At 38.8% G+C, this 27,913-nt stretch overlaps 1 protein-coding gene across 1 annotated transcript in view; it reads right to left on the bottom strand.

The window, feature by feature from the left end:
* PRKDC (protein kinase, DNA-activated, catalytic subunit) overlaps positions 1 to 27,913 on the bottom strand; it is an 86,184-nt gene that overhangs the window by 13,990 nt on the left and 44,281 nt on the right. The window contains exons 50-75 of the mRNA XM_063326838.1: positions 27,566 to 27,717; positions 26,830 to 26,961; positions 26,288 to 26,399; positions 24,714 to 24,838; positions 24,471 to 24,620; positions 23,866 to 24,039; positions 22,868 to 22,966; positions 21,982 to 22,192; positions 21,213 to 21,402; positions 20,663 to 20,878; positions 19,243 to 19,355; positions 17,694 to 17,825; positions 16,312 to 16,491; positions 12,725 to 12,933; positions 12,191 to 12,329; positions 11,415 to 11,603; positions 10,703 to 10,927; positions 9,957 to 10,065; positions 9,134 to 9,245; positions 7,383 to 7,572; positions 6,065 to 6,239; positions 5,787 to 5,977; positions 4,073 to 4,253; positions 3,391 to 3,551; positions 1,675 to 1,886; positions 187 to 274 (exon numbers count right to left, since the gene is read on the bottom strand). Of these exons, the coding sequence (XP_063182908.1) occupies positions 187 to 274; positions 1,675 to 1,886; positions 3,391 to 3,551; positions 4,073 to 4,253; positions 5,787 to 5,977; positions 6,065 to 6,239; positions 7,383 to 7,572; positions 9,134 to 9,245; positions 9,957 to 10,065; positions 10,703 to 10,927; positions 11,415 to 11,603; positions 12,191 to 12,329; positions 12,725 to 12,933; positions 16,312 to 16,491; positions 17,694 to 17,825; positions 19,243 to 19,355; positions 20,663 to 20,878; positions 21,213 to 21,402; positions 21,982 to 22,192; positions 22,868 to 22,966; positions 23,866 to 24,039; positions 24,471 to 24,620; positions 24,714 to 24,838; positions 26,288 to 26,399; positions 26,830 to 26,961; positions 27,566 to 27,717 (4,167 nt within the window). The remainder of the gene's footprint in view (positions 1 to 186; positions 275 to 1,674; positions 1,887 to 3,390; positions 3,552 to 4,072; positions 4,254 to 5,786; positions 5,978 to 6,064; positions 6,240 to 7,382; positions 7,573 to 9,133; positions 9,246 to 9,956; positions 10,066 to 10,702; positions 10,928 to 11,414; positions 11,604 to 12,190; positions 12,330 to 12,724; positions 12,934 to 16,311; positions 16,492 to 17,693; positions 17,826 to 19,242; positions 19,356 to 20,662; positions 20,879 to 21,212; positions 21,403 to 21,981; positions 22,193 to 22,867; positions 22,967 to 23,865; positions 24,040 to 24,470; positions 24,621 to 24,713; positions 24,839 to 26,287; positions 26,400 to 26,829; positions 26,962 to 27,565; positions 27,718 to 27,913) is intronic.

Raw genomic sequence — 27,913 nt, forward strand, 5'->3', positions numbered from 1 at the left:
ATCACCAGCGAAAGTTGCTGACAGCAGCCCGACACCATCACCAGTTGACTCTGGGTTGAACCGCATCCCACGGCTGCGGTGTCAACCGAACTGCAAGCAAGCCCCACCCAGCACTCTCTTTCCTAAATAGAGGGTGAGGAATGAAGGGAAAGAGGAGGGGGGAATAAAAAAACCCCCACACTTTACCTTAAAAAGCATTATGGGATTAGAGAGCTGTTCCAGGGAGCGAACAAAATCTTGAACTACTCCTCCTCTGTCCAACTTATTCTTGATCCTTTAAAAGAAAAAAAAGCGTATCACAACACAACAGGAACTACCATCACCACCCAGCCTGCATATAAGCAACGATCCAGATTGTCTACTATATTCAAGAATCTGGCAAAATAATCTGGGGGTAGGTAGGAGCCCCCCCTCAGAATTCTTTTGTGGGCGGCATGTGGCTCCCAATTTTTTTAATGTAGTGTCCCACTATGAAAATAGGAGCTTGGTGGGGGAGCGGAAAGCATAATTCCAGACATGGGCATTACCCAGACTATACACCCTGTCATAACAGTTAAACAAGGGTGACAGTCTGTGAAGCACGAAAATTTATCTTTTTATTTTAAGTGAAGAAATTCAGCAAATGTATCAGAGATTTGAAAAAAGGCAAAAGGACACCTAAAATTGCATTAGTGGTTCTACAGCACTGCATGATAAAAGTTGACTTTTGCCTGGGGATTAACTCAGGTTTTATTGCACAGCAAAACAGGCAAGGGGATGGCTTGTAGAGGAAAGCGCGTGCTGCACTCTGAATAAGTAGAAAAGAAGACAACAAAGAGCTGTCATTCCCCAAAAGATAACGTGCATCCCTCTCTGAAGCCTGGTAGGAGTATCTATTCTACTTAAATATCTCTGCTCTCTCTTGGTATTAAAAAGACTCCAAACGTCCAAGCTAGTTTCATCTTCATCTTTGATGCGTACTGACTCTCACTGCTGTGACGTCTACTACGGTAAGAGCCTAATCAGAGAATTGTAGGCGTTGGAAGGGACCTTCAGGGATCATTAGTCCAACCCCCCTGCCAGAGCAGGGTCACCCAGAGCAGCTTGGACAGGAACGCATCCAGGTGGGTTCTGAATATCTCCAGAGAAGGGGACTCCACAAACTCTCTGGGCAGCCTGTTCCTGTGCTCTGTCACCCTCAAAGTAAAGAAGTTTTTCCTCATGTTGAGGTGGAATTTCCTTTGTTCCAAGTTTGTGCCTGTTGCCCCTTGTCCTGTTGCTGGGCACCACTGAAAAGAGCTGGGTTTCATGCACTGGCTTTCCCTTCAGCCTCAGCAAAGTAGGAAAGGGAAAAAGAGACTTTGACTACTGCAGAATTACCAGTAGAAGAGGCTTGCCTCTCTGTGGTCTTCTTGTTTTTCTTTGAAAAAATTCTAACTTCCCACAGCCTGGGGACTATATGTACCCAACACTTCAGAAAGTATTCAGGCCACCAACCCAAGTATGTCTAATACTAAGAAAGCTTATGTATTGGTTTTCCCCGTGCCTTTAAATGAGAACACAGTGTGCATGGGACTATCCCTAATGTTTCTCATGTCCTCTAAAGAAAACAGTTTCATTGGAAAAAAAATACATACCCTCTCCACTCCTGAATAAGAAAAACATACAAAAGAGCTACTCTGATTGCAAAGTCACCTTTGTACAAATTCCTTGTTCTTACAACCAGTTGCGGTATCTTTGAAACAGTAACTTTCACTGCTGATCATGAAAGGGTAGATGATTGCCTGGGGATAGGTATTTGCGATCTCTTCAACTGTGTGTTGCACGGCTACTGCTTCATCCTTGTCAAGTAGTGCCATCATCTGGCTAATCCAACCGATGAACTGCCAACAAGGAACCGAAGCAAGCTGCAAAAACACAGATACTGCTTTCAACTTTGGTTCTCCTCGAAAATATCAAACATAGCAAATGCTCTGTGGCCCAGCCTGACAGACAGAAACACATGAAAAGCAAACAGAGAATGTCGATCAGGTTGCAAAAAACCATCCCCCAATAAAGCAGATTTTATTATTATTACTACCACTACCGCTACCACCACTAACTACTGCTGCTTAATAGGTTTTCCTTTCCAAAGATTTGCAGTTTGTTGATCAAGAGGAAGCTTTATACTCATACTTGTGGCTTTTCTGTCTGGGTGCAATATAATAATGTTTGATGACCACATACAAACAACTCAAAAATTTGAAGAGACAGTTCAAATACCATTGGGTTGAAGTCTATTTGAGTAAAAAAAGCCAGGAAGGAGAACCCTGGAACTCCTACCAGTTTTGTACTTCCTTCAACTTTAAAGAGGTCTGGGCTTGCTGACAGATATTAATTGCAGTAGAGCACCCCCCAACAATATACTTCATGCTCATGTCATTCCAAAAGCTGTGTTACTTTTGAAAGGAGTGCTACAATATGTTTTCTTGTGATAGCAAGAGACTAGACTCCGATTCCTTTCCTCCTGTCTCATCCCTTCCTACCTTTTTAACAGAGTTTAAGATCAGATTGCCAGTACTTATCTCACAGAAAGAAAGACAACAAAGAAATGCCTGGTGAAACTATCTTCTGGGTGAGGTTTGTTAACTGGACCAGGTGTCAGGTTCTGTTTGAACCATCAGAGTCTCACTGTGGCCACACCTTGTGCACCTCCGCTGTTTCTGCTATGTTCCCAGTTTCTTGGGATAACTGAGCTGTGTTTCGGCCTCTCTCCAGTTCTTCCTCTGACGGGGCCTGGCACTCCGTGAGCACCAGCACAAAAGGCTTGAAAACGTGAGCAGGCCACGGCAGGAACAGGCATGAGTCACAGAGGACCTCTCAGTTTATCTGTCCAAGGACGGCAGGGAAGGCAACGTGGCTCATGGTATCCTGCTGTGGAGCGGCCACAGAGGGAGAGGACGTGGAAAGGAGGAAGAAGCTGCAGTAGCCTCTGAAGCGAAGCAGGACAGGGAGAGGTGGGAGAAGGGGAAAACGAGCCTGAAAAAGCTTTTGGCTTCCTGCATACAGGAAACTCAGCATACAGAAATAAGATACATTCTTCACCCTAATCCTATGCACCTTTATCAGCCCACTTAAATCGTTCAGAAGGAAGAAAAACTGCAACATAATTTTTCTCCAGCAGCTCTCAAACTAGCATTTGGAATCAGAAAAATGGTAAAAAGTTAAACTTTTAAAAAAAAGTTTTGCCCATATGAATTAGACTCAGCAAGTTAGAGAAAAGACAAGGAACAATGATGGGATAAATTTTATCTGATTTACCTGAAGCAAAACTTACCAGTCTAACCTCTCTGTCCATCCAACCTCCACCCCCCCACCTTTTAAATTGGATTTATAGCAGCATTTGCTGCCAGGAAAATGGAAGCAACTAACCTCTCGTGTCACTAGACCCAATGTCTCTGCTGGATATCTTTCAATTATTTGCAGCAGTCTAGGAAATCTCAGCCTGGCTTCTCTGGAGTTCAGTTTTAAAGCTTTTATCATTTTCTCCACCACAATAGCTGGGAATAGCTGCAGATCTGCAGTGTTAATTTCTGCCAAGAGACATTAAACCAGAATTATCAGAAACACCATCACTTGTTCCATGTCTTTGATCATCTGGAACATTCATCTTTACAATTCAGTATTTTTTTTTCCCCGGTATATTTTGTATTTTTACTTTGTTCTCCTTCCCATCTGTTTCAACCACACGCATCAGCAACACATGTACTTGGGGACTGTAAGGATTAACTTTATCAGGAAGCTGCACCACTGCTGGTATCTCGCCTGCTTTAAACACAGCAGTGCTGTAGTCTGGGAAGGAACAAGGGAAGCATTTGCTGGATGTGATATATATCTCACAAGTGAGAGGGAGACTACGAGTGATTCACTTGTACCAAAACTAGCAGTAATAGTTGGGGGAAAAAAGCAATATAAATACTGTTGAACTGGAGGACAAACTGTTTCTTTTACTGTGACTCAAACTGCGTTGCTCAGGGAGACCTCCTGGGTATCACAAAAGCTCACGTATCACAGATAAATCCACCTCACATGCTTAGGAGAAATCCTGACTCACCAAGCAAGCCTTCTTCTTCCCTACGCAGATGCTGGTCACAGAAACTGACCAAAGTCATATACGCATCGATAACTCCTATCACATCTACATGTTCCACGGAGTGCGACTGCACCTCCTCATCGGACTTCCTTGCGGCATTACTGAAACATTGAAAAGCCTTCTTGTTGAGACCTGCCAATACCTGAAATTCAACCATAAGAGAAAAAAAAGACCCGTTAGCAAGTAGCGTTCCACATTTCTTTTTGAAACTGGAGCTTGGTTGCAAGTCTTGAATAGATAAAACTTTAACTGTATTAAATGTTTTGAGCAGCTGATACAAAGGAAAAAAACTGGGACATTATTTCTAGCAGTAGTTTCCAGAACTTCAATTTCCACAATTTTGATTTCCACAATTTTCAATGGAAAAATATAAAACACACTTTTAACTGAAATTAGTCTCTGGAAATGTTATGTGGATTTTTTATAACTGCAAAAAAGTTAACGTTACTAGAGCTTTGGCAAACTGTTAACAGAAAACATGATAAAAAATGCTATTTTTTTCCTATTAAGGCATATCTGCAACATCTGCATCACAGCTACTTAGAACGTATTGCCAACAAGCTTACCAACCTCAGACATTGTACCTACTGTAGTTATTAAGCAAAATACAAAACTGCTGCAGAACAAGTTGGAACAACTGAAAAGTACTGTAACTGAAATTAAATAGTTTGAATTTCAGGTAGGTAAACTAACAGGGCCAGAGTTCTGCTTAATACTAAGTTAAAATAAGGCTAAGCTCCTTAATTTTATAGAAATATCTGGTATACCAATCTGACTCATCTGGCACAGAAGAGCTTTTATGCTCATCTTTTAGATTTCTTTACAAAGAAAGCTCTTAATAATTAGTTATTAAATGAAGCTTAAGCTTTTGCTCAGGTTCCTACGCACTTGAAAATTTTTTTTTTTGCATGAATCTCTTCTTTATCTGCTTTTCTTTAACAACCATAAAACCACAAATTAAGAACATTTTTTTGCTGTTTTATACTGACACCGTTCATATCTAAGAGCCTTCATAGTGGCTTTACAAATTAGTAGAAATAAGTACTTCAAATTCTTAATCAATTTGATAGACAAGAAGTCAGTGCTACAGCATCTGGGACAACTGACAACATATTCGGTTTCAGACGCAGCACAGTTTGTCACTGTATTCTTCAAATGTGCACCTCCCCAAAAAAGGCAAAGATGACCTGCATATGGTCTGTCTTAAAAACGCCACTCTTCTCTATCACTAAAATTATTTAGATAAAATAAGTGTATCAGTATCATTATCAGTATTATAAGATCTCTTTATGAAATAGGATAGTCCGACAGAATGAAGCAGCTCAGAAATGGCCAGCTGAAATAAAGGCATTCTTTGAGGATCACGTTCCCAAGCCTTGTCTTGCCACTGTGCATGCAGGTGCTACGACTATGTCTTTCCCCTCTGCACAAAATGCTGGAACTTCATAGAAACACAAGAACACTCTCCCAATTAAAAAGGCTACAGTGGCGCAGAACTCCAGGAGCGCAAAAACCAGACAAAATAGCAGCCACATCAGTTTTTGTTTGGTTCTTCCCTACTGGACAAATCACTGCTAATAACAGATGGGTTTCACATTCTCTGTATCTATGCATATCCATCACTACTAGTGATTACAATACTGAAATACCTAAAAGCTTTCCCCCTCTCATTTACCTTTCCAGGACTCGCAAGACTTTCTCCTGATAGCACTGATATTTTTACAGCTTTTTCTTCCTCGATTTGCTCAAGGCATCTTGGATCCTGACTAAGAGCATTGGCCATGATATTGTACGTAGTACCCAGAAGAAGATGCTGGTTTCGGAAGGCCATTATGTTCTTGCTAAGATAGTCAGATTTGGTATCTTCTGTTGGAATTCAAAAACAAAGTCAGTAATTTGACAACAAAGCCGCTTAGTATAATAAACAAAGCGAAGCAAAGAGAAGGCTGTTACCAAGCAGGGAGACAGTTTTTAACACTGCGAGCACACGTTCAGGACAGCTCTGGTTCCGGCTGCAGCTATGTGTAAAGCGGCAATAGGCGTAACTCCATCTCACCAGCCAGTCTTCCCTTGTTTTGGCATCTTTGCGTAGGTCTTTCAGAAGCTTCTTGGCGACTGAGAAGCAGTTCTATATTCAGATTAAGACAGAATTTTCAGATAATATATCCGAAGAGGAAATAAGAGCTTTCTGCAACCAAATTAATGGATGAGAGGATTTAGGTAACTCATGTAAAGCTATAATAAAATGAAGAGAGGTCCACTGCTTGTTGGGTCTCATATTCAAAACCAGATTTGTGCTAATGGAGAAATTTGAAAAGAAAGAAAGAGAAGAACAGAGGTTTAACAAACTGAGGAAATTAAAACAATTCTACCTGAATGACTGAACAGGCATGAACTGTTCTGCAGTATGAACACGTACGGGCAATGTAACTTGGTTTATAGCACCATTAAGCAAATGACTTATGTTTGTGTTCTGATGAAAAGTTTCATGTAAGTAACATTAAAGCAAATCTTATTTTTCATTTACGTCTTTAAGAGTGTATAGTCCACACAGCACTAATGTTATATTTGGTTATTAGAATGCTTGAAATAAACTTTGTCACTGATTGCAGACGTCTGCAGCATCTCAGAAGACGAGGAGAACCTCTACTCAAATATTATTTGTCTTGTCTCAAGCTTTAAACACTAAAGGCCCGTTATCAAGGACTGCTGTTTCAGTCATTTTAACAGTCACATGGAAATCAAAATTTCTGAGTCACTTCGCTTTAGTTCTTTACAGAAGTGTTAACCTAACAGCATTAATGAAAACCATAAAAAAAAAAATCATAAAATGTTTCATCATTGCTGATTGAAGTAAATTATATTGATTTAATCTGAACTTGATTTGTTTTCTTGTAAAGAGATTATTTGTAAACGAGAAAGCATAATGTTTTGTTGCAAGCATCCCTTCCATTAAATGCTGAAGCATTTCAGATACTTTATTTATCTACCCTTTAGAGTGTCAGAAACCATCTGTGGATCAAAGAGGCCTTCAGGCACGTTTCCAGTAATGACAAATTATCATCAAGTCTCTAATTAACATTTATCCATTTGTTTTCTTTCTCTGTGGAACTTACTTTCCTGAGCTTTTAAAATGTCCTGGACAGCAAGGTCAAAGACAGACAAGGTCTGCCCTGGCAAAAAGGTGCCCAAGACCACCTACGAGGCTTTCCCAGCTGTAGTTTATACATATTTTCTTACAAAACCGGAAGCTCTCAGACAGTACAGTCACCTGTTTCCTGGCACTTTCTATCATCTTCATTTTCATGTCAAATTTGCAGCTTTTAATCATTGAGTAAATGTCTTCCTCCTGTTGATCCACTTCCATTTGGTCACCAGCACCATATTCTTCATCCACCTCCATGCTATCATTGGATTGATCACAGAGAAGTTTCTCCTGCAGTTTGTCAAGAAAGAAGCACCTGCACGATGACAACAGAAGTACAAATCACTCTGGTATGAATTCAAGGGAATGGATATTCACAAGTGTTGATCTGTCTGACAGTAAACAAAGCTAATAAAAAAAGGCAAGCTACAGCTATCACCTTTAGCAAGGGCTAGACATAGTCCTCAGAGTCTGGAAAGTCACAACTGGGGACTGAGACCCTGAGAGCATTCTAGAATCTTGAATCAATGAGATTAAGTATTAGAAAATGTCCATAATAGAGTAGGATTTTTTCTTAGTTTGTTCTTTTTAAAATCATAACTACAACCTCAAAGTTCACCAAGCCATAATTTGTAGTCCAACTTGCCACAAGTGCAAACAAACAGGAGTCTCGTTTATATAGTGCGTATGGCTGTATTTTATGTCAACCTGCAATTCAAATCTACGACACCAACAGATGTAAACATTGAAATTTGTGTTGCAGAAAAGACCAGTGACCATACTCAACTTTTGAAAGGGAATTGCCATGAATCGATGCTAAACCCTTTCCATTCTACAACTAGTCCTTTCTAATTTAATAGCATCTCTGATTATGTAGACCATTATTTAATGCAGGGGAAAGCACTGCAGTGTGGAACATGGGTAGACACTGAATAAAGGTGCATCCTTTGTCACTCATTTAAGATGAGATAAAGGTTTTCTAAAAGCACATAGAAGTGTTTGAGACACTGACAACCTTTCAAGTCATAAATGTTTTGAGACTTCATAAAGGAGTAAGCCATACCCTGTATTCTACCTAATATTTAACTGCAATAAGCTCTTCCGTAGACATGCTTTCCTGACACCCAGAGATACTAAAATAAATTACAGAACTCTGTGGGTATGAGCAGGGCTATTGAAGCACTTGTCCCCCAGAAAAGGAGAATGAATCTGGATGTGCACTGGAAGAATGGATTGGGACGAACACAGACACCACAGAGAAGACAGAAAACTTTCAAATTCAAAAAAGCATTCCAGCTTCTTCAGAGCTAATCCAAAGCAGTCTCCAGAGAGCCTTTGTTCTTTCTAGCAACAGTCACACAGCAGAAGTCTCTAATTACAGCACTGGTCATTAACTTTGTGAAAAACTGATAGTGGCAGGGCTGAGCTCATTTTGTACACTCCATAACTTTGGAACTGCCTAGAAAGTAGGTACTTTTATTCATAACAGACTGGCCTTTTGGGTGGTGTTTTGTTGAACTAAATGCAGCTGATCTACTTAATTACAAGTGGATGTGTTTAAGGGCTGCTGAAGTGGGCCAGCTTGTACAGCGCATGTAGTTACTGATGCAAGAAAATGCCTAAACTAAGTTATGTTTCCATATCAAAATGTGGTTTATTCCCTGTCCATTTCTCAGCCTCCTTTAGCTTCTCACTATAAGTTAGTCACGCAAAAACCAGTTATACTGATAAAGTTATTACAACAGTTAAAAAAAAAAAGAGAAGTCATATACTGGATCAACAATGTTCCCATATGAAAACAAGCAGCATTAGAAAAAGCACCTCTCAGAACTCAACAGGCAGACAGAACTAAAGCTAACCCAGGAATGCAGTTTTACCGATTTGTAATGATATCATCCCAGATGTTCATAGGATCCATTTTAGCATCTGGATATCTGCTTGTCCAAATTCTGAGAAGTCTCTTAAGGGAAGCCTGTGAAGCTAAGTTACCTAGAAATCAATTAAAGAGTACTTTAAATGCATCTGAATCCAAACAGCATGAAAAAAGTCTAAACCAAACATAGTCTAACATTCAAACCACAAAACTGCAATAAAACCACCCAACTGCATTTCCAGGCTTGCACTAAGTAGACTACTTGGTGATCAGATTGCTTTTGTTTATTACTTAAGCACAGGAGATTCAATAAGGACATCAATGTCAAACTGTCACTGGGAATCACCACTGGGCAGGTACCTTCCCATACAGGAATATGCTGGCATATAGTAGCATTGTTAACTAGATTTAATATATAATTCAGTTTATGCACATAAATTTATATTTTACGCCTACCTCACTAGCTATAAATTATATACCACATTCATCTTTTATCTCTGCTGATCACTATTTGCTACCAAAAGTGAACTCACCAAAAACCTTTGTTTAAAACTATTACTTACACTTTTAAAAGCAATACCTAACTCCTATCACAATAGCTAGGCTAATAAAACTTTGCAATAGAACACAGAATTATTTTCAAGCCTATCTTACGCAACTGTAATAGTCCTTACTGTCAAGAAGACAGTAAGAAGTAATTCCAGACATATGCTCCTTCAAACAGGAGTTCAGTCCTCTGATTGTGGAAACAGAAATTCAAAGTTCAGGAAACCACTATTATTTAACACAATGAAAAGAAAATCACTTAAGAAAAAAATTATCTTTACTTCTCTTGGTCATAAAATTGATGAAATCCTGTATTTCTGTCAAAGCTTGTACAGACTGCAGTTTGGTCATTCGACTTTGATATAACAAAGTATCAATACTGGAATAGCTCTGAAAAGAAAAGGGGAGAATGGAAGATTTCATATACAGAATTTACAACATGGTTCTACTCAGTGCCCTACAAACTATATATCTGACGCTGCTATACATTATGCTCTAAAAACCAACCTTTTACAAGTAATTTAGTAACCTGTAATCTGAGAGCAACTCTGCTTTGGACAAGCATAGAGGCATATTCTAGCTGCAATTCCTATCCTAGGTTTTAGGATAGTCCTACAGTCTAATCAAAACTTGGTAATGGATGGAACGTAACCTCTCAATGTAATATTCTCTTTTCAAATTTGTTCTGGGGACAGCAGGCTTCTGAAAAGATGAATGAAACAAAACTGATATTAATCTTCACAAACAATTACTCTGAAAAATTTCTAATAGATGAAATCAGCAAAATAAAACAAATGAAAATGGGAGGCTGCACTCCACTGGCTCGCTCAACTCTCATCACTGCAAGCCGTGAATTCAAAGGAAGCTTTGTCATATGATTGGAAAGCACCTAGATTTCTAGATTTCATTGTATTTGGGCAAGTGTTTCTCTCAAGAGTGTAATCTAGCAGCAGTAATAGGAACAACAGTTTCATTGTTCCATGAGTTTATACAGAAAAATCGTATCAGAGATAGCAGAGATTGTTACCTGCATGAAGATCTGCATGCCATTGCTAATGTAGTATTTGGCTCTGTCAAAATCATCTTGCAGGATGTAAAGGAGACTAAGCTCTTGGCTGTAATGCATTTCTATAATGGCTTTCTTCTGTTCTGTCTTCATTGCTTCATCGATAAAAGTCAGCAAAGTCTGGTCATTTTCCCCACTGAGCAGTAACTTCAACTTACTGCGTATTATATAGGGTAAATACGTCTCCTACAAGGTGAAGATATAGTCTTTACATGATCAGGTTTTCATTGTCAGTGGCAGTTCAAATACATTAAAAATATTTTGACCTATTTTCTTAAATGTTTTCTCTTTAGACAAATTCCAATTTGCTAACAAATCACAGCAGCCTTTTCTTATAGGCTCAAAAGGTTGTCAGCAAATTCCACCAGTTTCAAAACCAGTGGTTTGGTAAAACACGTAACAAAAAGTGATAAAAAGCAACAAAAACACTGCAAGAAGAAGATTATAAAGCTGGTGCTGTATGATCAGTCATAGATTCAAGGTAAAAATTAAACAACCTATAAAACCAACAGAAGTAACTGCTTCAATTACAGTATATATCAGACTCTCTGCTAATTTCCATAATAAAAGTAACCCAAATAATGCAGTTTCTTTCCACCCACAATCACACTACTGTAGAACATCCCTGCAGAAATAAAAACAGCACAGTATCAACAAAGTAATTTCTAAAAACCTGAAAAAAAGGATCATTCCACGTTTTGCTTAGGTCAGGAGGTTTTCCACTATCGATATTAATGGTAGCACAATACTCCAGTGGCTTCCACTCTGTGAGGTGGTCATAGCATTCCAGGGATGCAAGTTCCCAGAAGTCCTTCTCCGCTTCTGTTGGCTCCCCATCCTGCCAGTCTTCTTTAGAGAGTGCCTAGGGAATGAATTTAAGGGGGAGGAAGGCTCTCAGTTGGAATCTGACACTAGTTTCAATTCTAAGTCACCAGGAACTTAAGAATAATTCATTGTCTCATAAAAATATCTATCCATTTACCAGAATGTGACAGCAACATTAAATGCAGAAAATTGAAGCTTGTCAGTATTTATATATAAATTAATTTCAGAGAGCCATCTTCAATAAACCTGCATTTTTAAACAGCTAAGACTTTAAAAGGTTAAAAGAGATCCTTCTTCATATTTACCCACTGTAACTCAAATTTTCTTTGGCACAAACATATGCAGTTTGCTCTCTCGTGGTGGTACTGTGCCTGTGGTGTTTTTCACTTGTCTGCCTAGGTGATGGCACATGGGAAGCTTTGTAGCAAACCGTAAAAAGTATCTCGCTTACTGCTCTGTTGTGACTGCTCATCTGTTCCCATGTCTTTACAGACTGAACCATCAAGCAAGCAAGACACAAGGACACTTTAAACAGTATGCTGTTTCTCAAAATGTTTAATTTTGGTTTATTAGTTTTAAGCCATGAGAGACTTATGAAACAAAAAAATCTTGTTGTCATTTTACCTCATCATAATATTTAGCTGCTTCAGCATAATCACTCCTTGCTTCTGCCAACAACGCTTTCTGTGTAATTTCCTTAGTCCCAATCTTACCACTGAAAATGCCACGAAGGACATCATAATCCCCAAGAGATCGGTACAGCCTAGTAAAATTGAAAAGTGAAATCTTTTAATTAGTTGAACAGAGGTATATCAACACAAACTAAGATATTTGAAAAATAATAATTCAATAAGCACATAAATATATATTTAACCAGATCCACTTCATCTTGTATGGTAATACATGAACTGTGGAAACTCCTGCAGTGGAAAAGCTATGAGTAAGATGTTTTTCAGCAGCCTGATAGCACCATCAGGGTGCACGGCTATTAAGTCTAACAGCTCTAACTGAACGACAGTAATTAACTGACAAGAAATTAAAAGCACATCTAATTCTAAAAGAGGGAAAGACTAAAAACAAATCCTATAAGCCACAAAGGTGGAGTTCTCCACAAGGCAAACTCAAAAGGGGAGTAAATTGTCTCAAACAAGAATTTACTTAGCAAGTTCAATCCATCTGATCACATCTGGGGGAAGCTCTGTCCTTCCGCGCATCCGCTTGGACGGGGGCTGCTCCTCGGGGGACAGAGCCATCAGGGCGCGCTCCAGAAGAAGGATGCCCACCGGCTGTTGTAAACTTGCAAGGCAGCTCGTGCTCACATTAGCTGAATCCAGCTCTAGCAGTTCTCTGTGCCGGTAACTCATTTCCTATAAAATAAAACAAGTGTCTACTTGGTCTAAAACTATACTGATAGTTCCTTTTACAGATCACCTACTGGGTATCCCTTTTCTTACAGGGCAAGCTTTGGAAATGAGCGGTTAAATCTCCTGAAGCTCCCCACTCTTAAGAAAACTGGAATGCTTTTCCTCCTGTGCTGTTGCTCTTTGGACAGAGAGCAGTAGAGAATAACCCCTCGACTTCGTCTGTCCCCAGGGCACGGGGGAACTCTCTCGACAGAAACACAGGGGAAGCGGGGGAGAGGTAGATGGACACATTCACAGCCTCAGTCTTTCCTTCTGTTTGTTGGCAGCATGGTGCCTGCTACACAACAGCTGCGTTTCACTTCATCTATTGAGCGGTGCATCCCCACCAGAAGCCAAAGGCACGATTAACCACGATGTCTTCTCTGAGCTGGAGGCTTTCTAGCCACAGTTACCCAGCATACCACAGCTTCCTGTTGGACTCATTTAGTACTGCACTTGTCTAGTCCTGCCTGATTTAAAGACATGACAATATTTTAAGCAGATCTTTATCCTATTTAACATCAGTCCAACTACAGAACAACCTCTTTTTCAGGGATAAACATTCTTGTTTACTTGAAGGTTTTTTTAAATATTTAAATCATTGTCCCAAACACAGGTCAATATATCAAGAAAGACGTAGACAAGTTTATTAAAGCCAGGCTTCCCCCCCCACCCCGCCACTTAAGAACCTAAAGGAAAGTTGCAATAACACTTTAACCAAACAGGAAGAAACAAAAATCTACAACATGGAAGCACGGTAATGTAACTTTCATTGCAAAAACCAGCACCGAGCTTCAGGACAAAAAATTTAAAGTTTAATTTTTGCAACCCAGTATGTTCAAGAAGACTAACTGAAAAAAACTGCTATTTGGAAATGGTGACAGGAGGCTGTGAGAACAACCAAGCTACGCTTCTTTAATCAACAGCAACCACCACAAAAACTGCAGAACAGGCATCTGGCATAAGCAAACTCATTACACAATTTGTATAGCTGAGACTCTCACACCAATACATTCATATTCATTAAAAAAAAATTAAAGAACAGCTTCTCGAGCTTCTCATAGCTTCCTGAGTTACAGACCAAGTGGATCCCAACGAGAGGTTAGCACATGCGTCGCCTGCTATTCAGGCAACTTCAACCAGCAGCTTCTCTCAAAGCTGCCCATGTGCCCCAGATGCTCCTACGTACAGGCACACACGCCTTGCCTGCCAGCTTTTAGGGCTTGTGTCAGAGATGCAGTGCCAACTGCACAATCTAGAAACTTACAAATAGCGCTTTGCTAAGGTAAGACCAAAAGCTCTTTCTCAAGGATGCCCAGGAAAAGGTACAAGAATTGTGCAAATATAACGGTACGTGCACAGAATGAATACCCTCCCAAACTCACAATTTACAGACACCATCCCACATCAAAGGAGGTATCTTCCCATTTAGTGCATTTTGGTGACTACTTGATCGTTTGTCTTCTGAAAGCACAGGAATGTTCCTTGCTCTGCGTGCAATTCATTCTGTCTTTACTTGCACCACATGTTCAAAAATTAGGATGAATGGCATCCAAGCTGGCCTGACAGCTATAATATTTATAGACAATTATATGTTCTTCAGAGGCCAAGTATCTCTATGTAGTCTATGTAAACTTTTGTTGTGGGGTTAACTTCTTTCTTAGTATTTCTGCTGATTTTTTAATCTGTCCTGCAAGCCAATTCCAGAGCCTTATAACCAATTTTAAGATTACTTCCGTGTACAAAAACAGCTCCTTTTATCACCAAGTTACTCTCCTGATGGGACTTGAACCTGTAGAAGACTAAAAAGTCAAACAACCAGACAGAAATAGCAGTGAAGTAGGAAGGCTTTCTGAAACAAGTAACTACTTATTATATTGTTGGTATATAGGAAGCAGAAGCTGTATTTCCAAATGGCCAAGCCATTAGGACAGCCTTTGTGAGCCAAATGACAGCCTCAGCACTGTGTGCTCTCGCTCACCCTCTCAGCTCTCTCCTGATCGATATGAACTCTGTTCCCTGTTGGGGAAAATAATTCCTTTCACTGTTACACAGGATGCTCAAATACACAGGCTGAAGCTTGCCTTCATGCTGCTGTTCTTTTATTATTGAACGGGGATGGCAATGAGATGCTTTTACCACTCTTAAAAAGTCTGTATTTTTGACTAATTTTAACTTTTCTATTTTTTGAGTATTCATTTTATGTCTACTCAGAAAAAAAAAAAAAAGTAGCCTAACAGAAAAGTGTTATGAATAGGGTCTAACAGACAAAATAATTTAATACAAATAATAATATCAAGTCAGAAAACCAACAAATGCAATGTCAAGAGGGAATATTAACAGATAGCTATTGTAAGATGCTGGCTCGAAAAATACCAAGACAGCCCAGAAAAATCCCCATAGCATTTGACCTTTTGTGCAGCTGCACAGAAAAAAAAGTAAACAAGAAATTACATTTTTTCAGATGTGTAAATACAAGTACTAAGAAGCAAAGTTTGTCACTATTTAAAAAGCTCATCCAAACTAGACATTTCTCCTGTATTACGAATGACACCTACTGTCACAGAGTATTTAAATTTCCATAACAGAAAGAAGAAACCACTAAAAAAGATTATTTTGAGAGCTACAAATCTGATGCAACATTAAGATCAACAAGTTGACAAGAAACATTAAATACTGTGACAATGAGTATGTAACAGGTGCTTGGGTAAGTTTTTTTTATTTCCCTGAAAACTGGGGTAAAAGATGAAGTTCACAATGTACTCCAGGTCAGTATATTCTCATAGCAGAAAGGCCCGTGTTTCTTTTCCAGTGAAACAGCTGTGGCGCACCCACTCACCCTTTGGTGGGAGCAAGTCCTTGCCTCGTTACTGAAAATCTCCAGACAACAACTTCAGGGGACTAATTTGAAAAAATAAATAAGAGATGCTAACAACAGTCTGACAGCTACTGATATCCTCACGACATCAAAGTATTCCTCAGTAATCACTTCCCAGAAACAGGAAGATAAGCACATGACACCCACACATAACCCTTTCAATTGTTCTTGTGCCTTTCATTTAAAGTCAAGTCTCTTCTTGTTACTGGCTCAATTAAGACATTAAAAGGTGACTCAAACTCTACAGATCAGAAATTGTAGAAATCTTGAAAAAAATCAGTTCAGAGGCATGAATTACCTTGTTCACCTTAACAAGAGTCACTTGAAATATCCATTTGGTTAACAATTCTCTTTCCATCTCTGTCTAAATTCCAGTATTTAAGCTTCACTACCACCGGGTTTATCACACAATTCAGACAAAGACATAATGTTCGGCCACTTTCATGCCATATAGCAGGATTTACCTGGATGCACGCAATGAATGGTGGGAAGTAAGACAGGCTCATACTCAGGAAGTTATTGAAGTTGTTCAGCAGCTTCTGGATAATGGCTTTTTTCTCAGAAGGACTTTTAGATTTTTCTACCTCATGCAAAATTCCATCAAACAAACTGCTGAAAAGCTGCTTGGCAAATGTTGGATCTTTCTGTAAATTACAACAAAAACAATAAGGCAACTGAATTTTGCTGTGACACAATAAACTAATAAATGAAATTAAGAGATTTGACCCACCCTGTACCTAATCCCTATGTGGACACTCTTTGGGAGTGGAATAATTAGTCTGGCATGCATCACACCTATGTCGGTAATTACCGTACTACCCATTCAAATCCCATCTTAATTCTTCTTCATAAAGAAACTCCAGACAATGTCGGTTTCAGGCCAGAGTGTTGGTAGAGAGGATGAAATTTACAATTTTCACATATTCACAATTCCCACTACAGAAACCAACCGTTTCTTCTGTTTTCTTCTGTCTAAAGACACCCGATACCATCTTATGGACACCGCTGCCAGTGAAGAGGGTTTCAGGAAAAAGCAGAAGGCACCAATGTGTGAGGAGACCCGGATCTAACACTGAAGGAGGGACAGACTGTCTGTATAGACAGACAGTTCCATGTGAGATATATAGGCCCTTTTTCAACCCAGAAACACGTTTGTATGTGTAACAATCCCATGAATCCCGGTCTATCATGGGACTGGGGATTGGTCTAAGTTCTGATCTAGTGCTATTCAGATAACTCATAATTATGCTACGTACTCCCTTTACACATTTCTTTACATCAAAAGAAATTCAATACAAAGGTAACTGGGAACACTGTGACTTCCCAAACACTGTAAAATAGGATAGGTTCAGCCTACAGTTTCTAATGCTCTCAGGTAGGAAAAGAAATATTGGATCAGCTTTACTGAGTAGTCCGAGTCCAGTCTTAGACACAGAAACTTCATTTGTATTTTTACAACTCCACTGTAGCCACATAAAATAATAAAAATGGATTTTTTTGTTGCTGTACAGCGAGATGTCTTTTGCAATAATGTCTGTGAAGACCACCACCATCTTTTCCTCAAGCAGAGGAACCCAGAGGCAATGGACAACAGCCGATGTCTCAGGTCCTCAGTGTTCGACTCAACTGCTCAGGCGAGGCAAGGTACAAGGCATCTTCTCTCACCACTGCACCAGCCAAGGGGTAGGAGAAACACTCCCTCAAAACAGACACTTTAAATGCGTATCACAGGTGACTACAAACCAACAAATCAATTTTGAAAGCAGCTGCCCAGGTACACATGATTTTCTACAAGAAAAAGAAAGAACAGAAAACTTCACGAATGACCTTTGAAAAGCAGACAGACCTGGGCAAGGCCCTGCAGAGGGGCAATGAGACTGCAGTATTCGATCTGGATGTCAGGAAGGTCTCCTACTCGGTAACTTCTGTACAAAGTAACCTGGGCATCATACTTCATCTTCAGCTCAGATTTCATCTCCTGAAATGCATTGCTCATGTTAAAAAAAGAGATTCGTATTACTTAGAAAGAGCTGTATCTAGATAAGACAAAATAAGCAACAGCATTTCTGAAGTGTTTTATAAACTTTTGCCATGCTTATTGAACAAATACATTTTCTATAAAGCTGTACTATGGTTAAACCCAAAATTATCTTAGTCAATTGAAAACTCCAAAGTCTTGTTCATAGACTTAATTAGGCCATTAACTGTTTAATATTAATGCCTTGTAATTCCTGCTTCCATGGACGCAGTCTTGAAGTCACTTTTTAAGACAAGGATTATGACTGGCAGCTCGTGGGCTGCTATGGCTTAATAATTCACTGCCTGCCAGCTGAGCCACAGTAGTCCAAAATACGACGGTTCTCAGGCTGGCCCAGGTGCAAAGTAAAATGTGGTTGCTACAGCTAGCGTGTTGTATTTCACACAGTGAGATGGAAGGATGGAGGACGAAACCTGGTAGACTTGATTCCTAGTAAAACTTAAACCAAACTGTAATAAAACTGTTGCAAACTGCAGTTGTTAAATAGCTGCCCCGCCTTTTGCTGAGGCTTAAAAGAATACATTTAAATTGAACGAGAGCTACTACCGCATATAGGCAAAACTATCTCTTCCTCTGCCTTTCCTCCTTTCATAGCACTAATACGCTATAAGGAAATCAGAGACTGGGATTTTAGTGGTTCTTCTAGACGTAAGTTCTGTTTACACAGTTGTCTGCATCTGCAAAGAATTGTAAGAGTGTCTCAAAATCATAGCTCTCAGTCCTGGGTTCCTTCGCTCTGGGTCTAACTTATCATTTTTGGACGATAATATATGTTATTTTTAGCAATGTGAATCTCTGAAAAACTGTTACAGAGCTTAAAAATACTTAAACTAATTGTAAGTACATAACACAACCAGGAAACCCACATACTACTAAGTTTCTAGCTTTGATAAACACTCAGCAAATGATCATGAACATTCCTTCAGGTTAAAATTATACAACAGTTCTGGTTAGTCCATCGGCTGTATGACGTTTTTGAGTTGGTCTTCAGACAACCGATGAAGTTCTCCAACTATTTTCATAGAGTACTGTAGCTTTGAGGCTCCTAGTTTCCAGGAAGGTCGTAAAGAGCTTCCCACAGCTGTTTGGGACTCCATCATATAAAATCCCTTCATACATACTAAGCTGTAGGCTGGAAGTGTTACCATCCATCTCTTTTCACTCTCATGCTAAGTAACATCATTTAGCTTTACACACATAAATAGCACCATTTCCAGATAAAACCTTCTAAAGCTCTTAAAGTAGCGACCAGAATCTTACACCTACCCTTTCTTCACAAAGTTACTTCTATAGATGAAGTACAAGACTGCAAATGGCACTGGCACTTAAGGTTTTAAACTTATTTGGATTGACAAACCTTTTCTCTTTTCTGTTCGGCCACACCTTTTCTAGCATAAATCAAACTGAGTTTATCTTGGTCCTTCAAGAAACGTCTTCGCAGTCTTAGAATTTCTGCTCGTTCTTCTATACCTAGGGAACACATGATCATGTCCACAGCTTTTCCTTTCTCAAGCAAACTTCAGATTTAAGGCAAGAGCATCATATAATAACAAACACAATCTTCGTATTTACTAGCTTGCCAGCTAGTCTCGTAAGTTTCGTATCCAACAACTCAAAGCAAGGCCTTTCAACAGGACCGCAAATTAAAACAAATTAAGTTGTTCTTAGGAGAAGAGGTAATAAGCATTTGTATAGAAACTTTAAGCACACGGATGAGGTATAAGGGTCAAACTATTGTACCAGAAAAGGCACTGAAATTCATGAACAAATTTGCCCCATGTGACAGATTTATTTTAAGCTCTCAAAGGCAAGTATGGCATTTGCACCACATTCCACAAAGTATATAGCTCCCTACATAAAAGAGGTGCTAAATATATTCCAAGACTAGGTAATAATAATCCAGTACTGTATTTTTTAAGTTACTGTTACAGAACTGTCACTGGATCAACGCCTGCTCCGGACAGTCATGGAGAAAGGCCACTTTACAGATTGTTCAGTCCGTTTCCTAGGAAAAAAGAATGAGCAAACTAAAACACATCACTACAACTGGCATTTTCGTGGTAGAAGATCAGGGACTCCCTGGAAGGTACACTGACCTCTCTCTTTTTGCAGTTCAGCATGGTCCATTCAAAACTGCCCTTAAACACTTCTCAGGTATTGAAAAGGTCAATCTTTATAACTCTCTGCCTGAACTCCTACTCTCATCCTTCTGGTCAAAATTTTAATGACAAGGTAGGCAAGGCTGAAACGGGGAGCGAACGGGGAGAAGGAGCCTAAGCCATTCCAGAACAGTACTGGATTTTTCAGTTATCGACTGGGTGGACGAAGGAGCATTCTCAGAAAATAGCAGGTAATTCTAATGCTAGACTGCAATATCTTGTAGATTGTGTCAGCACAGCTGAAATGGTTTGGAAAAAATATGTTTAAAGAGTCTCTTCTTTAAAGAGATACGCAGTTGAATTTAAAACAGAAGGGGCAGAACTGCCCAACACTCATGCTACGATTGTCTCAGGGAAAGGTAGGAATGCAAAGATCACACCACCTGGTTTCTAGCCAGTCAGTTCTTTTGTCTAGCAACATATAGTTTTGCAATTCCTAGCACAATTCTAGCTTTTTGCCACATGTTAGGTATCACCACACATTACCGCAAACACAAATCTCTCAAGTTGAACCACAATTAGAATGTCTTAAATATAATGGACTGTCGGCCAAATAACTGACAAAGATGGTCTATAAAAATGTAATTCTATATAAATTGCATCATAAAGCTTACAGACCTTTAGTTTTGCTGTCCACCTCATCTCCAGGCAAACCCAATCTTTTTTTCCCAAAATCTGGCCCCACTGGTTTAAAGCTTGCTTGTTTAAATTTTTCACTCTGTTTGTTAACCAACAGCATGGATGAAGACAAGGATTCAGAGAATGAAGGAACTGTATACTCTGCCAACGTGTCAATGCTAGTTCCAGTTAGCCAATTAAAAGAACTTCTACCACCTGTAAAAAAAATTGTAAAAAGCTGTAATGTATCCACATATAAATCAAGTGAAAACACTTAAGAAACATGTAATTTTCCTGCCCCAAAAATATCATTCCCAGTGTTTATGGGCAGAACAGATTTCAAGCCGTTAGGTATATATATGACTAATAAAAATGTGACCGGATGATGTTTATTCTCATAACGCAAAAAAAAAGTGCCCTTGAAAACAAAATATTAAATGCCTTTACACTTTCACATTAACTATTCATATGCAACAGGAATGAAGAGAATGAAATCATTCCTCTAGCAAACAAGAAGATTTCAGAAGACACTGGTCTTGTTATAACTTACTGATATGCTGTGTAGGTGTAAACTCATATTGCCTTTGGGTAGCCCTCACTCGACCACCGACTGACCCAGAAGCAGAAAGGGATCTTTCTTGTGATAAATTCCTGTGGGTACTCTGAGAAGCTTGAGTCTCCACAAACATAGGTGTGAGCATGGTACTTCGGTAACGCCAGCTGGAATCAATTACAAAGTCCTATAAACAAAAAGGGATTTTAATAAGAACAATAAGAATGCAGGCTTTTTGCCTTCCTTCCTTGAGACAGGATACCAGAAACTGAAGTACAGAATAAAACATCATCCCAGGTATAGGGACAGAACTTGACTATAAAAAAACCCAACAAAACCAAACAAAGAAGTTCTCCATAGCTCAGCAAAAAAGCTCACTAATTTGGACTGGTCAGCTGAGGACTGATTCACAGCTCTTGTACCAGTATTGCTGTTCCTTCAGAAATTTTTCTCTAGCTTATTGTGCTTCTCTCCACCACCCTCCTTTTTAGGTATTTCAGTACTCTACACACCAGCTATACTTGGTATATATAATTATTTTAATTAAACCTTTCTTTTTTGAAAAGAAAGCAAAATCATTGCCCCCACAAAATCATCAAACTTCTGATACTGTGCATAACCCATGACTGTTGCAGCTGTTAACTATGGAGTACAAAACGCGCTTTCGAAAAACTCCTTCACTACGCCACTCTTGTTCAAGTGGTAACTACATCAAGGGATGGCATTTGTCACATGGTTGCACACAGGATAAAACATTACAATTCACCTGAAATTTGCATTCAGACAGTGGATGCTCAAATATCTTTCTGGAATAATCCGGGCTCTTGCTAGTCATTTCAAGCAGAAAATTTGTGATTAGACTCAAGTACTGTGTTTCAATCTTGGTGGAATATAAAGAATTTAACAATGCCAGCATGCGATCAAGAATATTTGCAGGTAACCTTCTCTCATCACTCCAAAAATTCCTAACAATTAATCTGTAAAGGCAAGGAATAAAGTTATTCTTGGTTATCTGCAAACAGAAAACAGAACACTATCAAAAAATCAAGTTAAGAAAACAAAACACAGTAAGATGATAAAGGCTTCAACTAATCCTTTCATGCCATGGATCTTCCATTTAATTACACCAAATTCCTCATTCATCTATCACGCTCTATGCCATTCAACTGATATTAAAGGTTTACTCTGAAAAAAGTTTTTCTGTTGAGTTGTTTTCCTCTTGAGAAGTGCTAGGGGTGGATAAGCACAGAGATCTCCTCTTCTATCTTTTGCTTCCTTGAAAAATTTTAAAAAAATCCAACATCCTCCAACATTTAATCTATTTTTGTGTGTTTGCATGTAGCGAGGGCCTTCTTGTTGTTCAAGAACTCTAGAACATTAATGCAGAATTAGGTCTAACATACTGACACAACTTCTCCACAGTTTAGAAGTTTGTTCAAAAGCTCTGTGCATCACTTGGATTTGGTGTAACACTATGGGATACAATTTATGAGTTAACTAATGGGAAGAAAAGGAAACAACGCTACATCACTGTTACTCTTGTATATTAAAACACTTTAAAAACCTCTAAGGATCAACTCTTCTGTTATACACAGAAAGAGCAATTTAGGGGTGCGTTACTTCGGGCAGTCACCACAACACAGTTTACTCACTGCAGTTCAGCATTCTCATCAATTAGTCCTTGAAGCAGGATTTCTTTTGCCAGCTTGAGTACTTCCTGAGAATCACCATCTGCTTGGCTTTCTGGGTCACTGATGGAAGGAGAAAAATGTCTCTCAATGACTCATCTCAAACAATCCACAGTAAAACAAGAGGATGGTGGGAGAAAAGGAGGAACACTCCCTTCTCATAAAAATCTCAACTTGGCATGACAATATCACGTGTTTTTCACAACATGAGGTCTTCATTGCCAAAAAGTGTCTCCTCTCTCCACTACTTAGAAAAGAAAAAAATCAGAAAGCTAAGTAATACATGTTAGTTAGTTATTACAAAGGCCAAACAGAAATAATTCTGAGGTTGCAGGGTTAAAACTGAGAAAAAGGCAGAGAATTAACTTTTCCCAAGAATGCTGGAGTAAAAACTACCTGTACTTTTTCTTCACAATAACTGTCCATTCAAATAGTTACATTATCTTGGGAAAAAGCATATAATAGAACCCAACTAAATTAGATGATTCAATAGCAACCTGCTTGTCAAACTGAGTACATATTTATTCCCTACTAAGGAGTCAAACAGAAAGAACATCTTTAGACAAGCAGATTAAAAGGCTCCAGATCATTCATGCTGAAGTGCCTTAATCCACATTCTACCTATAAGCAAATTTCTCCAGTGTACAATTCTTTCTAGTTACCAATTCTGGCAACAAGAAAAAAAGGGGGGACATCAGAGCAAAGACCTCTTATCCCATCATGCTGTGGTGATGCAACATCCTGGTTCTGGGCTAAAGTTCATATCTAAGTCTTTGTCCCTCAGTGGAAATGATAAAACTGCCACCAAAGGCTGGAGTTACTTAGAGAAACCACGGGCTTTACTCTTCTGAGAACTGTAAAAATTCTGTACCGAGGGACATGAAGGTGGAAGACAATGTTACAAGCACTTTCACTCTGCCTGTGACAAACCACTGAAAACAACATCTGCAGTGAATACACACCTGTAATTATCATAAATCCACATCAGAATATCATACATGTGCTGTCGACATATTACCGAAGGATGAGAAATGAACCCTGTCACTCCAGGAAGCAGTTCTTTAAGTTCTAGTGGTTTTAGTTTAGACAGCATCTTGTACACTATATCCAAACAAACCCTTTGCCTTTCATCATCCCTAAATCGGGGGGGGGGGGGGAAGAAGAAAAAAAAGAATAGTTACATTGCTTTTCTCTTCACTGCTACACACAGAACCAGAAGATCAATTTAGTTTTTTGTAATAATATCTATTTTTGCATAAAAGGCTTCAGGAAAATACTTTTGAGTTCAACCTAAGAGTAAGAATATAACTAAACTAATACATACTACAGAAATTCACGTTCTAGCGGTGTTGCACCTTAATGGTGATTAGGGGTTTTTGCTTGCTTTTCACAGTGAGCTAACCATCTTAACTCCCAGATTCCATTAGCTCAAATGAGAAGAGCAGTGACCAGAAGGTGAACATGAATTATAAATGCTTCTGAAGGTAAAAATGTTGTGGCCAGCACAGAAAATGTTACCAAGAAGTTTAGACTATGCATTCGCATTTGTAATGACATGACCACTCACCTGTGATTCATGATCTGGATAAAGTCTTTACTCTTTAACTGCAAGTGGAGATCAGGTATTTCTTCTGCCCGGCACATTATCACTTCCAGACAGTAAGTCTTCATCACACCATGAAGTTTGGGTATCAAAAAGAATACTGCGTTCACAAACCTTAACACAACCAGAAGCCCAGAAAGAAAACCAAGTTATTTTCTATGATTCCTCTAGATCTACAATGAACATACCATGTAAATTATGACATACCTGTCAGCAAGAGGTGGAAAATTCTTAACGACTTTATTCAAGCATTGAATAAACTTATCCTGTTGGGTGTTCTGATGATGTTTTAATTGTTTTATGACACTATCATAAACTGGATCTTCAAGTACCTGAAAATGAGACAGACGGCAAGACAAGCATAGCCATGAAACTCATAACCACCTTAAAGACACATAGTTCTGCTGCTGTATTGTTAGTGCAGTTCGCTAGGAAAGATCCATCCATCCACCTCATCTTGACATTTATGGTGCTTCATGGCTGCCGTACAGCTATGCCTGGCTGAAACACATGATTGCCTGTTTAAACAATACGTTTGTGAGCTTTGTTTGATTGCTTTGGAACCAACACCTTAATTTTGAAATTCAAGTTGCTTAGTGTGCTTACATAAATAAGTAGCTTCTCATTCGGTATGGCAGATTTCCAATTAATGAATGTAAAAAATTAGACATTTTTGGTGAAAAATAATCAGCAACTTTCACTTAACATCAAAGAAATAAGATTTCTATCGGATAAAATATTGGCACCATCTTTGCTTATTTATTCAAAATACTGCTTATAATGGAACTTGGAAGACTGTGAAAAAGAAAACTGCAGGAATTAAATTTATGAAATATGCCCTACAAACTGTGCATGAACAACCAGAATGCAATTAAGTGGGGAAAGAAGTAAAAGTAGTAGGGAGAGAAGTAAGAATAACCTACAAGGTCAGAGTAATAATTCACCTAGCCACTATCTTGGTATCTTTGTCTCCGACAGCAGCTGCAGAATGATATTTAGGGGGAGTACATGAGCCTGGCTGCACTTTGTCCTTTTCTCTCATACAACCCAACATGCATCTGTCACTAGATTAGGGATCTTAGAGTGTAGATTGTTGTCTATTGTTTTTAAAACCTGTTCGTGAATTTTTTTTGTGTGTGAATTTGCCTAATTTCTCTTTGAACCTGATGATGCTACTTAACCCTAGAATCTCTTCTGGCAACGAATTCCAGAAGTTCCCTAACTGTTGCGTAAAGAAGTACTTCTAGCATCTGTCTCAAACTGATTTCTGTGATCATCAAGCACTGTCCCCTAGTTCTAGTACTGTAGGATTTGGTGAGTAACAGTTTTTGCATTCACCCTATCACTACCTAGAAAATAACTGGATTCAAAATTAAATACAATACCTTTAAATTTTACACCAAAACCTACAAGTTATTAAACATCCTCAGATACACATATTCAAAAGGTTGCCCCAAATACCCCACCTTGCAATTTTTTTTTCTTTAGAAAAGAAAAACAACTTTAAATGTACCATGCCAGTGCTGCTGATTGGCAAAAGCTGAAGAAAGCCTCAGAAAGAGACCATTCACTGCCAGCTCCAAAATAGCAGGGCAAAAACTCTGCGCTTAATCTGCTCTCAAATTCTTTTCCTCTTGAGTTTAAACCTTTAACTCGATCTATTGGATAAAGACTGTTGAATTTTCAATACATTCATTTTTGCAGCTGAACCGAGTAGTCATACAGAAGATGTACACAGAATCAGGACAGGAATGTTCAAACACACAACACAGTTCACTTACATTTTCTCTCTCAGCAATGTATCGAAGAGCAAGTCCCAACACTTCTGCTGCAGCTGCATAAACTTCTTTATACTTTAAGCAGCCCATGTTGCTGGTCAAAGCCTGAAAATACCTAACACAAAAAGGTAGACCTGCTGTAAGCCACTACTCCAGCATCCAATTTTTAACTCAAAAAACTTACCTGAGCTCCCTACGGCAACAGTGACTGCTTTTAGAAGAGCTGAATACAGCGCAACATGGATTTCCACCTGCAGTGTCTCAAAATCCCTGACTTGGCAATTCCTGACTCTGTTAATTCCCACAAAAACTGTAACCCTGGGGCCCACTGTAAAAAAGTGTACATCCTTCTAGGCATTTTCCAAAATAAATGTGGTCTGCAGTTTGCAGCTAGCAAAGCATTACATCTGACAGACAATAGCAGAGGGGTGATGGGACAAACAATTCCAATAAACGAACAATCCAGTTCTCATACTTCATGCTGACAAGTTAGATCTGTCTTAAGCTTTTATGAAAATCATTCTCGAAAAAGCTGCATTTCTCACCTGACACGATCTATTTCACACTTCGGGTCAAAGGGAGGCAAATTGTTAGCAAGAACAATTCCCAGCAGCTGAATTCCCACCGAGTTGTCCTTTGTATCAGAGTCTCCACTAGAAAACTTTTCAAATATTAAGCTGTTGGATAAAAACGTGAAAGTAATTATTTACATGAAAAATCCAAAATATGCACATCATAAATCACTCACTCTCTGTGTATAGAAAGATATATACACACATACAACCCTACCAAAACCAGCAGAAAGTATGTACATATGCATACACACTCCCATCAAAACCAGTAGAAAGCATATACTCAGAACGAAGTAAGTATTTATCTTCGATGAAGAAGTCTGACAAAAAAAAAAAATATTCTAAAAAGAGATTGTAAGCCCACACAAATTCTCTGCAACAAGTTCAGGAGCACAGCAGATCACAGAAGTCTTACTAACAGTGCACCAATATTCAATGATAACATCCCAAATTTCAAATGAAATGTAAATCTTTGCAGAGATTACTCCTGTTTTTATTGTTTGTTGCAAACCTCCTGTTTTCCTTGTGTCTCCTTGTTGTTTTGCAAATTAAGTTACAACCTTTGGAGAGTTCAGTTCTGAAGTTCTACTGTCAACACTAGGGCAAAAAGTTTACTATCGCAGCTGAATTTACCTTTTCATCTCCTTTGCTAATGTTCACTTACGTTCTTGAAATACTGATAAAAGAAAGAAATTGTCTAAATGCTTACCTGTAAGGTATGGAGAGACAGTTCTTCCAACACTCTACAACTGTCTTTATGATTTCCAGATTGTGTCTGAACACAGCTCTTTTTTGGTGAAAGGCATTCTTCATCAAGAATTCAAGCAATCTGTTAGCTAAAATCTCATCCTTAATATTCCCCTACAGTGAATAGAAGCAAAAACAAATATAGTGACTCCAACATGAAGACATACCTTGTTTTATGAAAGCAAGCAAGTAAATAAGTCTACTGTTTCTTTTAGGTATTAACTTCAAAAATAGCTTATGTAGCAAATCATTACAAATGCATAATAAAAACCTCACTCATTCCTTACCAAATAGTTACAATAATAATAAA

This window comes from Chroicocephalus ridibundus, chromosome 2 (genome assembly GCF_963924245.1).
Source record: "Chroicocephalus ridibundus chromosome 2, bChrRid1.1, whole genome shotgun sequence".
Lineage (NCBI taxonomy): Eukaryota > Metazoa > Chordata > Aves > Charadriiformes > Laridae > Chroicocephalus > Chroicocephalus ridibundus.